Raw genomic sequence first — 16,828 nt, 5'->3', positions numbered from 1 at the left:
TAGGCCTATATTAATTTAAATATATAACTACAATAGTTAACATGCCATCATAACTTTTGATGCGCTACATATTTGATTCCGACACAACCCTTTGTGCAGTCATCGTCAGGTCCAGTGCAACAGGCGATTTACATGATTTCATAACCAGGTCAATGGCAGAGAGACCCCTGTCCAGCTTGATAACAAACTTTGTTTGTGACGAAATCTCCACCATAGTTGAACTGGTGTAAACGCACCCTAGTTTGTTTTATACAGTATAATCTACGCCTATTATTGCTAGTCTACCTTATGGCCTTTTCCCATCAAATTAAGAAAAATATACAAATGTCACTCCTCATTTATCATAGTCAGAGATCTTCCCATCTCCATAGATTATTTACTCGGAATACATGTTGATACTGACATCAGCACATTCCTGCCCCCCTGTCTTTATTCTGCATCGATGTACAAGATAAACACATACGTCGGACCTGTGTGTCAAACACACAGAATTTACCCCCCCTCCTCTAGGGGTTAGGAGTGGGCGGGGCGGGGGGAACATACGCAATATCTATAAAGGCCTACAATGGTCTCCAGTCTACACACTCCCCTCTCCACTCCATCGCTACGAACCCCACCCAGGACCCGGGAGCACTTCAGCTAAAGGACCACCATGAACACCATGCTGATCCACTGCCTCTTCCTGGGGCTGGCCCTGGCACTCAGCCACTCCGCCCCACCGTAAGTCCTTGGACAGCTCTCCCTGAAGCCGCCCTCTGTTGCTGGGTGTTTGTCTGACCCCACCAACCACCTCCTCCCGGTTAGGGCATTGCGCTAATTGCAGAGCTGCATGCTTTTGTGCTTGGTTGTTGGAGTTTGGCGAAACGCAGTTGGTTTTGAATTATTTGTGTTCAGTGTGAGCCGACGTTGATGATAGTGATTCTGTGTGTGTGTGTGTGTGTGTGTGTGTGTGTGTGTGTGTGTGTGTGTGTGTGTGTGTGTGTGTGTGTGTGTGTGTGTGTGTGTTTATGTGTGTGTGTGTGTGTGTGTGTGTGTGTGTGTGTGTGTGTGTGTGTGTGTGTGTGTGTGTGTGTGTGTGTGTGTGTGTGTGTGTGTGTGTGAGAGTGACTGAGTGAGTGAGTGAGTGAGTGTGTGTGTGTGTGTCTGTATGCCTGTGTGTGTGTGTGTGTGTGTGTGTGTGTGTGTGTGTGTGTGTGTGTGTGTGTGTGTGTGTGTGTGTGTGTGTGTGTGTGTGTGTGTGTGTGTGTGTGTGTGAGAGAGAGAGAGAGAGAGAGAGAGAGAGAGAGAGAGAGAGAGAGAGAGAGAGAGAGAGAGAGAGAGAGAGAGAGAGCAAGCCCCCATAGTTGCATGGGCTTGAAATCAGGGTAACAGAGTGATAAGGTGACAAGACAACATCATGACTGCCGTGTGTTTTATATGCACTGTTGAATTGTTGTTCTTGTTTGTTGTTCTATTTTAGGAACCTGGATATGATGATGGCAGGTAATGAGATTTCCACATCATAATACTTACATGAAAAGACACAAAGGAATACAAATCAAGCTGAATATAAAAGTATAATGTTGATGAAAGCATAATGCGTTGGCAACATGCAACAAGCTAATATGGTATAAACGGGATGTAATATTTGGCAAATTAATTGCCTTACATCGTTAAAGGCAACATCATTTATATCATTATAAATATATTTTTATCATTATATTGTGAGTCTGAAGTGCACGTCAGCACAGTGATTGCAGTTTACATCATTGACCAGTAGATGGAGGTATACCCATGTAACGCTGGCTAACAGTCATCACAACAGCAGGCCCGTCGAATATGCTTTTACTCAACTGTAAACTGTACTGTACATGTCATGTACATCGTGAATACGATGCAAGCTACTTTGATACACATTCATGTATGTACTTCATTTTTAGATATGGGCCATGATCACTCTCACGATGGCCATGATCACGCTCACGATGGCCATGATCACGCTCACGATGGCCATGATCACGCTAGCGAAGGTCATGCTCACGTTCACGACGGTCAAGATCACGTTCACGGTGTCACTGGTCATGATCACGTTCACGATGGTCATGTTCACCACCACGCCGACCATGAACATGTGGCTCAGATTGACCGCTGTGAGGCTGTTGAGTTTGATGCCATCGTGCCGGACGCTAGTGGAGTCCCCCTCTTCTTCAAAGGTAGATTCAACTAATCATATCTGTCTATCTGCCTGCCTGCGGATACACAGATAGATCCATACGTATATTTGGTCCTTTCGAATATCCGTTTGACGCTCGTTTTCTGTCTTTCAAGGGGACTTCATGTGGAGGGGCTTCCAGGGACCCTCTGAGCTGATCAATGGCTCCTATAAGGAACTGATTGAGCAACACGCGGAGCTGGGTAAAATCAACGCTGCGCTAAGCATGATCGCCGCGGATTCTGACAAGCACGTCTTCTTCTTACTGGTAGGGCCATCACACACACCCTTAAACTTTACCTTTCAACTCGAATCTCACACTATAACCCACAGCAGACAACTCCTAAAGTATGAAGCCTGTGAAGTTGGAATTTGTCAGCCGGTCAGCAATAATTATTTTGCAGGATTTAATTCTTAAATAATAACTTTTAATAACTTAAATACACATTGCTCTAATGCAGTGTCTATTAGCTTCCCTCCAATGTAATCATCTTGTGAATGTGTCAATTTCCGAATAGGAAAAGAGGGAAAAATCTTGACCTGTTCGTCAAATCTCAGAGTCGTGTGTTTGTTGCAGAATGACAAGGTGTTCAGCTACCATGACCAGACCCTGGAAGCGGGCAATCCCAAGGCCTTCTCTGAGGTATTCCCCGGGATCCCGAACCACGTCGACGCGGCTGTGGAGTGTCCCAAGGGAGAGTGCGTGCGAGACACCGTCATTTTCTTCAAAGGTAAATAAATAATGGAATATGTACGGCTGTTAGTAGGACGAAGCGGCAGCATCCAAAACCGCTGTTTCACTTGTAAATGACGGATGCTATGAAAGGCATGAAACATCCCGATGGGAAAGGGATCATGTCCTCTGAACTCCTTCGAGTCTGTTTAGCTGATTCTGTGAGGAAAATGTGGAAGCTGCTTTTTCAAGTGTTGCAGGCAGAAATAAAGCATGGAAAAAAGATTAATACTGTCCACTGTGACTGTCCATATAAACATGGGTGCGCTCTTCCACCAGGCTGTGAGGTCTTCCACTACGAAACCCAAACCAAGATGGTGAAGTCCAGCCACTGGACCCACATGCCCAACTGCACCTCCGCCCTGCGCTGGCAGAACAACTACTACTGTTTCCACGGGAACCAGTTCACCAAGTTCCACCCAGTCACCGGCAGCGTGACCGGCACCTACCCCAAAGACGCGCGCGACTACTTCATGAAGTGCCCACCGTAAGTCCTTGGACAGCTCTCCCTGAAGCCGCCCTCTGTTGCTGGGTGTTTGTCTGACCCCACCAACCACCTCCTCCCGGTTAGGGCATTGCGCTAATTGCAGAGCTGCATGCTTTTGTGCTTGGTTGTTGGAGTTTGGCGAAACGCAGTTGGTTTTGAATTATTTGTGTTCAGTGTGAGCCGACGTTGATGATAGTGATTCTGTGTGTGTGTGTGTGTGTGTGTGTGTATGTGTGTGTGTGTGTGTGTGTGTGTGTGTGTGTGTGTGTGTGTGTGTGTGTGTGTGTGTGTGTGTGTGTGTGTGTGTGCTTGTGTGTGTGTGTGTGTGTGTGTGTGTGTGTGTGTGTGTGTGTGTGTGTGTGTGTGAGTGTGAGTGTGAGTGTGAGAGAGAGAGAGAGAGAGAGAGAGAGAGAGAGAGAGAGAGAGAGAGAGAGAGAGAGAGAGAGAGAGAGAGAGCAAGCCCCCATAGTTGCATGGGCTTGAAATCAGGGTAACAGAGTGATAAGGTGACAAGACAACATCATGACTGCCGTGTGTTTTACATGCACTGTTGAATTGTTGTTTGCATTTCTATTTTAGGAACCTGGATATGATGATGGCAGGTAATGAGATTTCCACATCATAATACTTACATGAAAAGACACAAAGGAATAAAAATCAAGCTGAATATAAAAGTATAATGTTGATGAAAGCATAATGCGTTGGCAACATGCAACAAGCTAATGTGGTATAAACGGGATGTAATATTTGGCAAATTAATTGCCTTACATCGTTTAAGGCCACATCATTTATATCATTATAAATATATTTTTATCATTATATTGTGATACTGAAGTGCACGTCAGCACAGTGATTGCAGTTTACATCATTGACCAGTAGATGGAGGTATACCCATGTAACGCTGGCTAACAGTCATCACAACAGCAGGCCCGTCGAATATGCTTTTACTCAACTGTAAACTGTACTGTACATGTCATGTACATCGTGAATACGATGCAAGCTACTTTGATACACATTCATGTATGTACTTCATTTTTAGATATGGGCCATGATCACTCTCACGATGGCCATGATCACGCTCACGATGGCCATGATCACGCTCACGATGGCCATGATCACGCTAGCCAAGGTCATGCTCACGTTCACGACGGTCAAGATCACGTTCACGGTGTCACTGGTCATGATCACGTTCATGATGGTCATGTTCACCACCACGCCGACCATGAACATGTGGCTCAGATTGACCGCTGTGAGGCTGTTGAGTTTGATGCCATCGTGCCGGACGCTAGTGGAGTCCCCCTCTTCTTCAAAGGTAGATTCAACTAATCATAACTGTCTATCTGCCTGCCTGCGGATACACAGATAGATCCATACGTAGATTTGGTCCTTTCGAATATCCGTTTGACGCTCGTTTTCTGTCTTTCAAGGGGACTTCATGTGGAGGGGCTTCCACGGACCCTCTGAGCTGATCAATGGCTCCTATAAGGAACTGATTGAGCAACACGCGGAGCTGGGTAAAATCAACGCTGCGCTAAGCATGATCGCCGAGGATTCTGACAAGCACGTCTTCTTCTTACTGGTAGGGCCATCACACACACCCTTAAACTTTACCTTTCAACTCGAATCTCACACTATAACCCACAGCAGACAACTCCTAAAGTATGAAGCCTGTGAAGTTGGAATTTGTCAGCCGGTCAGCAATAATTATTTTGCAGGATTTAATTCTTAAATAATAACTTTTAATAACTTAAATACACATTGCTCTAATGCAGTGTCTATTAGCTTCCCTCCAATGTCATCATCTTGTGAATGTGTCAATTTCCGAATAGGAAAAGAGGGAAAAATCTTGACCTGTTCGTCAAATCTCAGAGTCCTGTGTTTGTTGCAGAATGACAAGGTGTTCAGCTACCATGACCAGACCCTGGAAGCGGGCAATCCCAAGGCCTTCTCTGAGGTATTCCCCGGGATCCCGAAACACGTCGACGCGGCTGTGGAGTGTCCCAAGGGAGAGTGCGTGCGAGACACCGTCATTTTCTTCAAAGGTAAATAAATAATGGAATATGTACGGCTGTTAGTAGGACGAAGCGGCAGCATCCAAAACCGCTGTTTCACTTGTAAATGACGGATGCTATGAAAGGAATGAAACATCCCGATGGGAAAGGGATCATGTCCTCTGAATTCCTTCGAGTCTGTTTAGCTGATTCTGTGAGGAAAATGTGGAAGCTGCTTTTTCAAGTGTTGCAGGCAGAAATAAAGCATGGAAAAAAGATTAATACTGTCCACTGTGACTGTCCATATAAACATGGGTGCGCTCTTCCACCAGGCTGTGAGGTCTTCCACTACGAAACCCAAACCAAGAAGGTGAAGTCCAGCCACTGGACCCACATGCCCAACTGCACCTCCGCCCTGCGCTGGCAGAACAACTACTACTGTTTCCACGGGAACCAGTTCACCAAGTTCCACCCAGTCACCGGCAGCGTGACCGGCACCTACCCCAAAGACGCGCGCGACTACTTCATGAAGTGCCCCAACTTTGGTGAGTGAAGGGGGCTACCGTTGGTGACATTGAAGAACTTGAGGCGGCCTGATTTGCACGATTCCAAGTCAATAATAGGTTATCAAGTGACTTGGATTCGCTTACATTAAATGCATTTAACTCAAGTTAACATGAATCTATTTTTACTTGCCAATGTTGATTAACTGTACAACTTTTACAATTGTAAAACTTGAAGTTGTTTCCAATTAAGTCTTAGTATTTTGAATGAATTGTATAATTTCATTTTACAGTTAATTAAAAGGGGATGCAGTTAAACGATACAATTCAATGTAAATACAAATATGTAAATGGATACAACTCTTTTTGATTTTATTAAATCAATTAACGCATAATAATTAAATGGCTTGCATATCCTACATCTCTATGAGTGGCAGCCGGAGCGCGACCTTGTTGTTGTTGTAACTCGGTGGTCCAGTCCACTCACTGTGCTCCTGTGTCGCCTCGCAGGGCTTCTGAGCAACCACACAGAGAGGGAGCGCTGCAGCCACGTCCCCCTGGACGCCATCGCCTCCGACGGCCTGGAGCGGGCAGTGGCCTTCAGAGGTCAGTGAGACGCTGGGCACTGGATCCCTTACAAAGGGAATGTTTGCATGAGCTGCCTGCTTAAATGCACCATTCACAATTCTTCCCCACCAGACTGTACACAATTCAGTGGCATGCTATAGGATCAGATAGGATTGAGATCTACCTCTCTGAGCCTGTATGAGAGCGGCCCCCGAATCTGAATTTAATGTGAAGCTCATTCCGACAGTTCAGTGCAGAACACTGTCACATGCAGTTGAGATATGATAGTGTTCCATAGCAGTGTGTTAAAGGGCCTAACTAACACTCTCTCTCTCTCTCTCTCTCTCTCTCTCTCTCTCTCTCTCTCTCTCTCTCTCTCTCTCTCTCTCTCTCTCTCTCTCTCTCTCTCTCTCTCTCTCTCTCTCTCTCTCTCTCTCTCTCTCACTGTCTCACTGTTTTTCTCTCTCTCTCTCATTTTCTCCCTCTCTCTGCCTCTCTCTCTCTTTTTCTCTCTCTCTCTCTCTCCCACTCTCTCTCTCTCTCTCCCTCTCTCTCTCCCTCTCTCTCTCCCCCTCTCTCTCTTTCTCTCTCTCTCTCTCTCTCTCTCTCTCTCTCTCTCTCTCTCTCTCTCTCTCTCTCTCTCTCTCTCTCTCTCTCTCTCGCTCCCTTTTTGTCAGGTAACTACTTCCTGCGTGAGGATGAGACCCACCGGGACGGCTGGCACGCCTCCCTGGTGTCCGAGGCCTTCAAGGAGGTGCAGAGCGACGCCGAGGCCGTGTTCTCCCACGCTCGCCTGCTCTACATCGTCAAGGTGACGCACCAAAAAGAACTCCCATCACAAACAACAACATATCGTTTGCACAGAAGGTCACGCATACTTCTCTCGCCGTCCACCTGGTTCTCTAGCTTTATACTTGTTGTACCAAGTGGCCCCTCTTCAGATTGTTCTTTATATATTTATAATATTGTGTAACATTGTTCAACGTAGGGCTGCTCGATTATGGAAAGAAATAATAATCACGATTATTTTAGTCAATATTGAAGTCACGAATAATCAAACATTTTTTTTTTTTTAGTTTGAAAACATTATTCATTTATAATATATTATTATATACTACTTTATATTTTTTAATATACGATTTATATTAGGTCTCAGGTTAGCTTGTAGAAACAACACAGTGCGGTGCTGTTTGTTTCTACGTGCGAAGCATTTCATTCAGTCATTTCACATCCTATAATAGTAGTCCTTGTGCTCTAACCCTTCGTAGGACAACAAGGTGTTTGCCTATAAGTCTGGGGAGCAGTACCAACTCGTAGAGGGGTACCCCAAAACCCTGCAGGAGGAGCTGGGCATGGAAGGACCACTGGACGCTACGTTTGTCTGTGGAGATTACTCTATCCTGCACGTCATCAAAGGTAGGCCTACTGGCTCCAACATCTGAAATACTTTGTCATTCACTTGGTCAAAGTGTACATGGTCGTAGCTACCATGTCAAAATGAATTATGGCTGCGTTGTATTCAATTTGCAATTTTTTATAGTGCTACTTTTAGTAGTAGGTTTTTTTAACTGTTAGTTCTGACCAAGTTATTTGATTGGACATGATGCATTCCATATTTGCTGATACAGCACTTGGACTTTTCACTTTGAACCCCCTGCCTCAGAGTTGTTTCTCTTTACCATTATCTGCAACTGAATCACAGCCTTGCATATATTCCGTATAACAGCACTCCTTTCTTAATTTTTCCTAAAATAAAAATGTCTTACAAACTGACTAGCAATACTATACAATACTATAATACAATCATATGGCAGCTTCTATTGAAAATGAATAAGTGCTTAAGTTAGTAATACATCCTAATTCAGACCCCTGATAACTCTACGGTGTGCTTTGTGTTCCCCACAGGTCAGCAGATGTTCGATATTGAGCTCAGTGTCAGCCCCAGAGCTGTGGTCCACGAAGCCAGGCTTCCTTTCCCTAAGGTGGACGGGGCCATGTGTGGCCCCAACGGCATCAGGGTTTTCGTAGGAGCAGAGTATTTTGAGTACAAAACCCCCAAGCTGTTGGCCTATAGCCGAATGCGACCACAGGCCCACAAGATAACCCTAGAGATGTTTGGCTGCGACCACTAGGGGGAGTAATTTCCCACCAGTATGGGACTGATTTACATGAGTATACAGAAGGTTAAGTAGGTCGGTTAAGTATAGCAGAAAATGTTGACATATCAAGATCACAGAATGCTTGCTAAGTATGCCACACTGAAACTGGGCCAGCTGTCACTAGTTAAATAAGACGGAGCGAGAGAAGGTCACCCTTCACTTCTACACAGCAGTCTGCTTGTACCTGATGACTACTTAAACATTTTGAATGATCTTTTACTTGAATAACATTTGAAGAAAAATAAATACAACTTTGAACCTCTCTGTTGTTGTCCTTTGTTCAAGTGTACAAACTAATGCATGGGTCACCATACCATGTGGACTACATTTCTCAGCTGTGTATAGATAGATCCATGAATATAAAATAATAGGCTTATACTAATAATCAATCGCACATTGGTATTGGAGCTAGACCCATGAGGGGTAGTCAGGTGTGTACTCAATTCTAATCTGTATCAGTTTGAATCATTATGTGGTGTGATATCAGTCAAACACGACCAGGGTTCATTTTTAACCTGTCAGCAGAGCTGCTGTTTACTTTGGTCTGAACCATCGCATGGTGAACCTGTCTGACTCCTGCTATCAGTACACCCCCACCTTTGACCTCTCGAAACCCACTGGCCGCAGTTCTAAAAACAGTAAAAAAAAGTTTGGGGAAATAATAAGTGAGACCGCAAGCGGATGCGTCTCTTTATTATGGATGGTGACTCTGTGGCCCGCCTGTGCAATGTTAACAGAGCATCCCAAAACTGTTCTGTTGCAAATGATTTCCCTTGGAACGGTTTGATAATCTTGGATCAGGTAGTATTTTGTTAAAGCAGAAGTTGACATCTACAGTGTTGATTTGTAACCTCTACACAGGGGCGGACTGGCCATCGGGAATACCGGGGACATCCCCGGTGGGCCGATGGCCGAAAATATAATCCCCCCGGCCCATCACTATCATGTATCGACCCATCATCGCATCAGCCGAAATGATTAACACAGCGGCACAAGCACAATTTTCTCCAAGAGCAATACCTATCACTGTCTGTCTGACTGTCTGACTGACTGACTGACTGACTGAGTTTTATACTGCTACTCGTAATAGGTCTTCACACTCATGGTGACTATTTTACTATTTTTTTTTTTTTAAGTGTCTTCTAATATGTGTTTTACAGACTTCGGAAGTCCAAAGTAATAAAAGATCTCCACCTTATTAATAAACACCTCTAAATTGGTTCTTACACAGCCGAAGTGTTCTCAACTGTGCGGATTGAGGTAGAGAATTTGGATTTGCATACATACACGCAACGCGGCACCCAGTTCTACGCATGCGCTCATGAGGCCCAGTGATGCTGGTGGCGATACGATACAACGACCTACGGTAAGCTTACTGATCATGAATTAAAACGTCTCTAAAATATGTTTGACTTAGGACCTATGTTCTATGGCCAAGTTCGTTTGCATTGTAAATACAAGACAAGTCTGTAGCTGTTGCTAGCCCTCAGCCTACTCTACTCTGAAACAGCCAGCCGTTAGCCTACACTCTAATGTTGTGTGTTTGAGTGGTGGGCTAGCCCGTTAGCCCATTGGTGCGCGGTCCAGATACCGAATTATGATAGCCCTATACTCCGACAACAAGAAAGTCATTAGTCCGACAGCCCACCGCCCAGGATAGGGTGGTGTCATTTATGTGCCATGGTGTACTGTATGATGATGTTATGATGTTAATTTATGAAAACGTGAAAACAGTGGTAGCACTGGCGTGCGAAGTGCTGCAAGATGCGGCGGGAACCACACCACCTCCACCACAAAAAATGAATTCAGTTCACAATTTAGTGGGTACTACTCTTGATACAGTAGAGTAACATCTGATCCATCATTTATTCTCTTTTCTATTCTTTGTCTTTGTCTTCTATTTTTTGTCTCTCTCTTCTATTAAACGCAGGTACACACCGAGTCGGATGAACTCTACCCATTACTGTGATGGACGTGGAGTATACTTTTTTTGTTAATAAATAACACCTTTTGGAAGTGTATAATGCGTCCGCTCTCACTGATTGCTGTTAACTCATTGCATGGCTTAAGAGGTATGTGGAAAATAGTTGCACAGTTGGAGTCAGGCTTTTAGCTAGGATTGTTTGTACAGCACTTGATCGTTTTTAGGTAATATTGCAATTACACTGATTTATTTATATGTTTAGTAATTTAATACATAATAACAGTGAGTGTAACTGAAACTAGGTAACAAGGTACAAAATTCAAGTAACAACTTTAACAAAAAGAAACAACTTTCTACACAACTTTAAAGTGTATGATGTATATTGTATTGTATTGAATTTAGATTAATTAAGACCACCACCTTAACACACAAACTCTTGTTGAACTCATAAAGTAGTAGGTTCAGTGACGTGCGGTGTGACAGCTGTCTTCTGTAGCTTCTGCGAGCCCGTGAATCAATGTTTCGTTGGAATCATGATGTAACGTTGTTGTAGCGGGAATACAGCAATGCTATTTTCTAATTGGCAGGGCATATGTATGATTCTAGACTTCGCTAAGCACTGAAGCGACTGAAACGGGGAATTTTGATCACATTCAGCGAAGTTAACAGGTAAAACGGGAGAAAAATAGGGCGTCTTTAGGCCGTCCTGCCTAAAAGTAGGGCGTCCCATTTCTTCTTATTTTTTAGTAGACTATAGGGCAGACGCCCTGCTAGCTAAAAGCCTGGTTGGTGTAGACATTCGAGAGACCAAAAAGACTGAAAAGGTGTGTTATCGAATTTAGTGGGCCGGTCTGGTTCAAAATGCCCGGCCGATTTTTTGTCCCAGTCCGCCCCTGCCTCTACAGACACTTTTACAGATTACTAGTGCCTTCCGAGTTTTTGTTTGTTGTTAAGAAATTGCATGTTTACAGATCCTGGCCTCCACCCACATGATTGGTCAAATCAAACATGAAATAAAACTTTAAATGATTAATCTAAAGTCTAATTTGTGAGACTAGGCAATGAGTAACATTTCCTGACCTCTCAGTTCATTTTCGATTTTTCAAGTCGTCTATCAAAAAGCCTTTTGGACGCAATGGGATAGTTCAACAGACAATTAGAGCAACGAAACGTGAGACGCATCAGTGGCAGCAATCTCAGTTGTTAATGGAAATCAGTAAAGGTAAGTATATTGACCTGCGGTTCTTGTGAAATTCTGCTTACTTTGAATACTAATCAACGGTGTGTTTGTGTGTGTATGTGCAAGTGTGAGTGTGTTTGTTGGAAGTGCATGTGTATGTGTGGGTGAATGTTTGTGTTTGTTGGGTGGGTGGCCACAGGCATGTGTGTGTTTGTGCATGGGTTCATCTGAGTGGAGGTGCAGCCCAGTTCTAACCCATTCTGTACTTTGCCTACTCCTCCTACGCTGGTACCGTGTGCATCGACCCACGTATGATCAGACTATAAAGGCCTGCTGGCAGCCTGCGTTGGGGTACCTTTCACTTTTCTCTCCCGGATCAGAAAGGACACCTCACCATGAATCTGCTGACCACGACGCTGTGTCTCTGCCTGGCCCTGGTTGCCTGCCACCACCATGAATTGTAAGTAGAGAGCTGCTCTTTGGCTGGGCTCAGGCTGTATAGCAATCAGAGCAGGAGAGAGAACTTATAATTATCAGCCTCATTTACAGCAAAATTATGTTATACTTATATACCATATACTTAGGGCTGCTATACTATGTCTATGTTTTTTCATCTAAATGCCTTTCAGTTAAATTTCTTATGATTTGTACATTATTTCATAATTAATACAAGATCACATTTCTGTTTAAGGAATATAAACATTTCATGAATATTTCATTGTCTTTTAATCCAGGGTTTCTGAGCCAAGTGAGTAAAACATTCATTACTAGTATTCCTAAAAAAAACATACACACTACAATACACAATAAAATGCTGATATATTGTGCATTTCAGTTTCACTTCAATTTATTCGGAGAAACACCTTTTCATTGCCATTTGTTCCTCTGGTTCAGTGGACATCGCCAAAGAGGAACTGGACCGCTGCAAAGGCCTGGAGATGGATGCTGTGGCGGTGGATGAGGATGGTGTCCCAGTCTTCTTCAAAGGTGCAGCTTGCGCTTCACTAACCCTAACCCTACACCACAGGGCTCCGAGTCCAGTGCAGCGGTCATGTCTAGCTTTATCGGTAGATCCAATCCATACTAGGTCCATTCGCTCCTATGAAAACACACTCATGTTTCTTTACGCTTTACAGCTCAACCAAAGGGCGTGTATTCATAATAGGAATGCTACATAATGAGTTGTGGTTTGAGAAGATCAAATCAGACATCCTGACAAGCATGTGCATGTGTGTCATTTGAGACTTTTTCATCCGCCAGGTGACCACCTTTTCAAGGGTTTCCATGGCAAATCGGAGCTGTCTAACGGCACATACGAGGAGCTGGACGATATCCACACACTGCGCCATGTCGACGCCGCCTTAAGCATGAATTTCAATGAGAGTAACGATGCCTGCGTGTTCTTCTTCCTGGTACAGTGCTCCGACCCTGAACTTACCCCTGAACTTACTCCTGAACTTACTCCCAGTCTTCCTCATCACTATCCTGATTCCCATCCGTTGGCATTGACAAACACTGTGATACAGTTGGATTAACTCGAGAAGGAAACTCGATAAGAGCGAATGATCTCCCAACTGTATTTGTTCTATGTTAGGAGAAAGCCGTGTGAACTGCTTTGAACTACTATGCAGAAGGTTTCTCAGGAATGAAAGCAACGTTTGTTTTCTTTGTTTCAGGCACACTCCCAAAACATATCCCCCACACACACAAAATCTAAGAATCATCACATACACATCACACAATGTGAATTCACGTTGACAATATTTCTCTCATGGCAAACCCTGACTCTCTGCCCCAGGACCACATGGTGTTCAGGTACATCCATGAGAAGCTGGTGGCGGGCTATCCTAAGAGCATCTCAGAGGCCTTCTCTGGCATCCCGGACCACCTGGATGCTGCCATGCAGTGCCCAAAGCCTGTGTGTGAAAACAACACTGTCATCTTCTTCAAGGGTACGTGCGTGCGTGCGTGCGTGCGTGCGTGCGTGTGTGTGTGTATGTGTTCCTATAGACTAGCCCTATAGACTAGACTCTATCATGTTCGGAGGTTTGGGTCACAGCTGAAACCCCAATGTCCCCAGTATACCTGTTAGCGTCCCTGAGCAAAAGGCCTCACCCATACCTGCTCATTAATGACATGAACCAAGAAAGGCACTAAACCGCTTCAATCTTTTCTCCATCTCCCTGTTGCTAGGCGACAAAATATACTACTACGACGTCGAGACCACGGCCGTTGAGGTGAAGGAGTTCCCAGCCATGCCCAACTGCACGTCGGCCCTCCTCTTCAACGGGCAATCCTACTGCTTCTTCGGAACCCAGTTCGTCGAGTTTGACCCCAAGACGGGGGCGATCGACGGCAGGTGGCCCAAGGAGGCCCGAGACTACTTCATGAGGTGCCCCGTGTACGGTGAGTTCCGGAAGTGATTTCTCCAGATAAGGATCGTCCTTATCGTGGACTTTGAACAATGTTCCTCATGCACGTCTGGTCCCTCCAGGAGAGGGAAGTGTCCACCTGGACAGAGAGCGATGCAGCCACGTACACCTGGACGCTGTCACCTCTGACGACGCCAAGACCATCTACATCTTCAGAGGTGCAGGTTTTGCTCTTAAGTACCTCAGCTCGACCGTTTCTGGAGCTTGAGCTGTAACCCTTAGATCTTTCCAGAATAGCACTTAAACTTGCACGTTTACTCTTAATCCAAAATTATAATGTAAAAGTTTTGCCTGTTGTGAGGAAATGACAGTTGCGTAATCTTTCCACCCTTCGTTTGTCCTCATCCTTGGGTGTATTTGTGTTTGTTTGTCGTTTCTTAGACCACCATTACCTGAGCATTGACAAGGTTAACGGCACCTTCGAATCAGACACCATTGACAGTGAGTTCAAAGAGGTCCACAGCGATTTGGACGCAGCCTTCGCCTTCCAGGGCCACCTCTACATGATGAAGGTGCACTCATCACGCAACGATCACATTAGATAACATTACACTGCATAACGGTTACATTGGATTGCATTGAATAACTTTGGATCTGTGATACTTTTGATGTAAGCAGGGCTTAAAGGGGATTCATCATGCTTGACTACCTTTCTAATGTCTACATAATCTGCATGCGTTGTGAAAGAATTGCAGTCTGCAAAGAATTGTGGTGAGAATTGCTCCAATTGACAAGATTGGAGCAAATCTCGGACCACTGACATCAATGATGACTTCATAACTTTGTCACAATTAATTGCTAATTGTTGAAATGTAGCGGATGTTAAAGACCACCATTCACTATGAAGCACTTATATGAAGCATATTCAAATGCAAAAAATGATTCGATGATGGTCGCCCTTATAGTATGTTAAAGCATCAGTACCATCAAATTTAATTACATTTAGCATTGAACCAGATTGTGTGACAGGCGTAAAAAAAAAAAAAAAAAAAACATATATACCGACCTACACATATCGTGCCATCTCCAATTTCTCTACATGTGTTTGATAGGGCGACCACGTGTTAGCCTACAAATCGGGAGAGCCACCCACCCTTGTGGAGGGCTACCCCAAGACTATGAAGGAGGTGCTGGGCCTTGACGGGGATATTGATGCTGCCTTTGTGTGCCCGGGTGATAAAGTCGCACACATCTTTCAAGGTATGTAATGCACATCAAGTCCATACCCAATTCAAAACTGGATGAAAGACGTTTTTCTTTAATAATCCCAGAAGGGCAATGTGGGATCGACAATATACAAAATACACAATTTTACAATATAATGGTTTTGAAACGACAATAATTTCATTGGTTCGAAAGATTTGCTGTTAAGAAACAAGAACAGCATAGTTCAACCTTTTTCTTTATGCTGAAATACCCATCTGTGATAATTGCATCCTGGCTTGCGTTCGACCATTGAATCATCCTCGGAGATAATTCACTCAGGACTTTTCTTCAAGCTAGAAATGATACGATAAATAAATAAAAAAGTAATGAACTCAGCAAACGTCTGGTTACCTCCAACGCCCAGGTCAAACTGTCTACGAAGTGAACATGACGTCAAGCACCCTACCCCGCGAAGCCGTCTTCGACGCGCTCATGCCTCTCTTCAAGAAGGTGGACGCGGCCATGTGCGGAGAAACGGGGGTTGACCTGGTCGTGGGCAGCCACTTCTACCACTTTGACAGCACCAAGTTGATGTTCCTTGCCCGGTCCCTGCCCGAACAGCAACGCGTGTCCCGGGTGCTCCTTGGATGTGACCACTAAATTTTTCCTGCTTGCAAAATATTTTACCCAAAAAGTGATCTCGCTATAGTGCCCCGTGAACATGCTGCACTGAGTGTGTTTTTCCATTAGCGACCTCTAGTTGTCTTGGTTTGTTCGAGGATACTGAATGACGCCAAGATGGACACGTTGTCTACTAGGCCTATGGAAACCAAAGCCAATTAATGTGTTTTTTACACGACCTCATTACAACTTGAAAATGCTGTCTTTTTCTACTTGAACAAATTACACCAATTAATGCGACTAGATTTCCAAACTGCAGGTTGATCAACTTGGTGTGAGTTGGCTCTTTGAACTGAAGTTGCATTTGCAATACTGAATTTGTCAAGGTACTTCAAAATAAATGTATATGTCACACACTTAACACATCTGGATTCTGTCTTGTTTGTAGGCCTACCATTTAGGCTACTCTATATTGTTGGATGTGATTGCATTATATTTAAGATGTCAAGGCACTTCTATGAACTAATGGTGAACTATGGAAGGGTTTGAATGAGATTTGGGAGATTATGGATGTCTAGTGAACCATTGCACTTCCAACTATTTAAGAATTATTGGGAATAGTGGGGAATTGCTATACACAGGCTATACACGGAGCCTGAGTTATTATATTTGGGGTGGCACTTGATTGTCATGGGGGGGGGGGGGGGTGATGCGTGATTGTCGACAGGGTGGGATTTGAGGCGCAATATTTATTCATAATGTTGGATTATAAAACTTTAAATGAGTATGATAAGTCAAAGTTAAATCAGACTAATAGTGCATATATTTCAGCTTTTTAAGACCGTTTCCGTTCAGGAATTTCTTCTTTATTTTTCATACTGGGGGGGGGGGGCC

The 16,828-nt window shown here is 44.2% G+C and overlaps 2 protein-coding genes across 2 annotated transcripts; both read left to right on the top strand.

The window, feature by feature from the left end:
- Positions 1 to 567: 567 nt before the first annotated feature.
- On the top strand, positions 568 to 8,893 carry LOC115533645 (hemopexin). Its single transcript, XM_030344244.1, has 15 exons — positions 568 to 720; positions 1,460 to 1,482; positions 1,920 to 2,192; positions 2,308 to 2,459; positions 2,769 to 2,922; positions 3,204 to 3,411; positions 3,991 to 4,013; positions 4,451 to 4,723; positions 4,839 to 4,990; positions 5,300 to 5,453; positions 5,735 to 5,947; positions 6,416 to 6,511; positions 7,150 to 7,283; positions 7,741 to 7,888; positions 8,378 to 8,893. The coding sequence occupies exons 1-15, from the start codon at positions 653 to 655 to the stop codon at positions 8,602 to 8,604; spliced, it is 2,298 nt and encodes a 765-aa protein (XP_030200104.1). The 5' UTR covers positions 568 to 652; the 3' UTR covers positions 8,605 to 8,893.
- A 3,155-nt stretch (positions 8,894 to 12,048) lies between these two features.
- Positions 12,049 to 16,355, top strand: hpxa (hemopexin a). Its single transcript, XM_030343935.1, has 10 exons — positions 12,049 to 12,195; positions 12,470 to 12,483; positions 12,630 to 12,722; positions 12,996 to 13,147; positions 13,534 to 13,687; positions 13,929 to 14,141; positions 14,230 to 14,325; positions 14,549 to 14,679; positions 15,220 to 15,367; positions 15,738 to 16,355. Exons 1-10 carry the CDS (start codon positions 12,131 to 12,133, stop codon positions 15,971 to 15,973), a joined length of 1,302 nt encoding a protein of 433 aa, XP_030199795.1. The 5' UTR covers positions 12,049 to 12,130; the 3' UTR covers positions 15,974 to 16,355.
- Positions 16,356 to 16,828: the final 473 nt, after the last annotated feature.

The sequence above is a fragment of the Gadus morhua genome, chromosome 20 (assembly GCF_902167405.1).
Source record: "Gadus morhua chromosome 20, gadMor3.0, whole genome shotgun sequence".
NCBI lineage: Eukaryota > Metazoa > Chordata > Actinopteri > Gadiformes > Gadidae > Gadus > Gadus morhua.
This window is presented reverse-complemented; position numbering and strand designations above follow the sequence as displayed.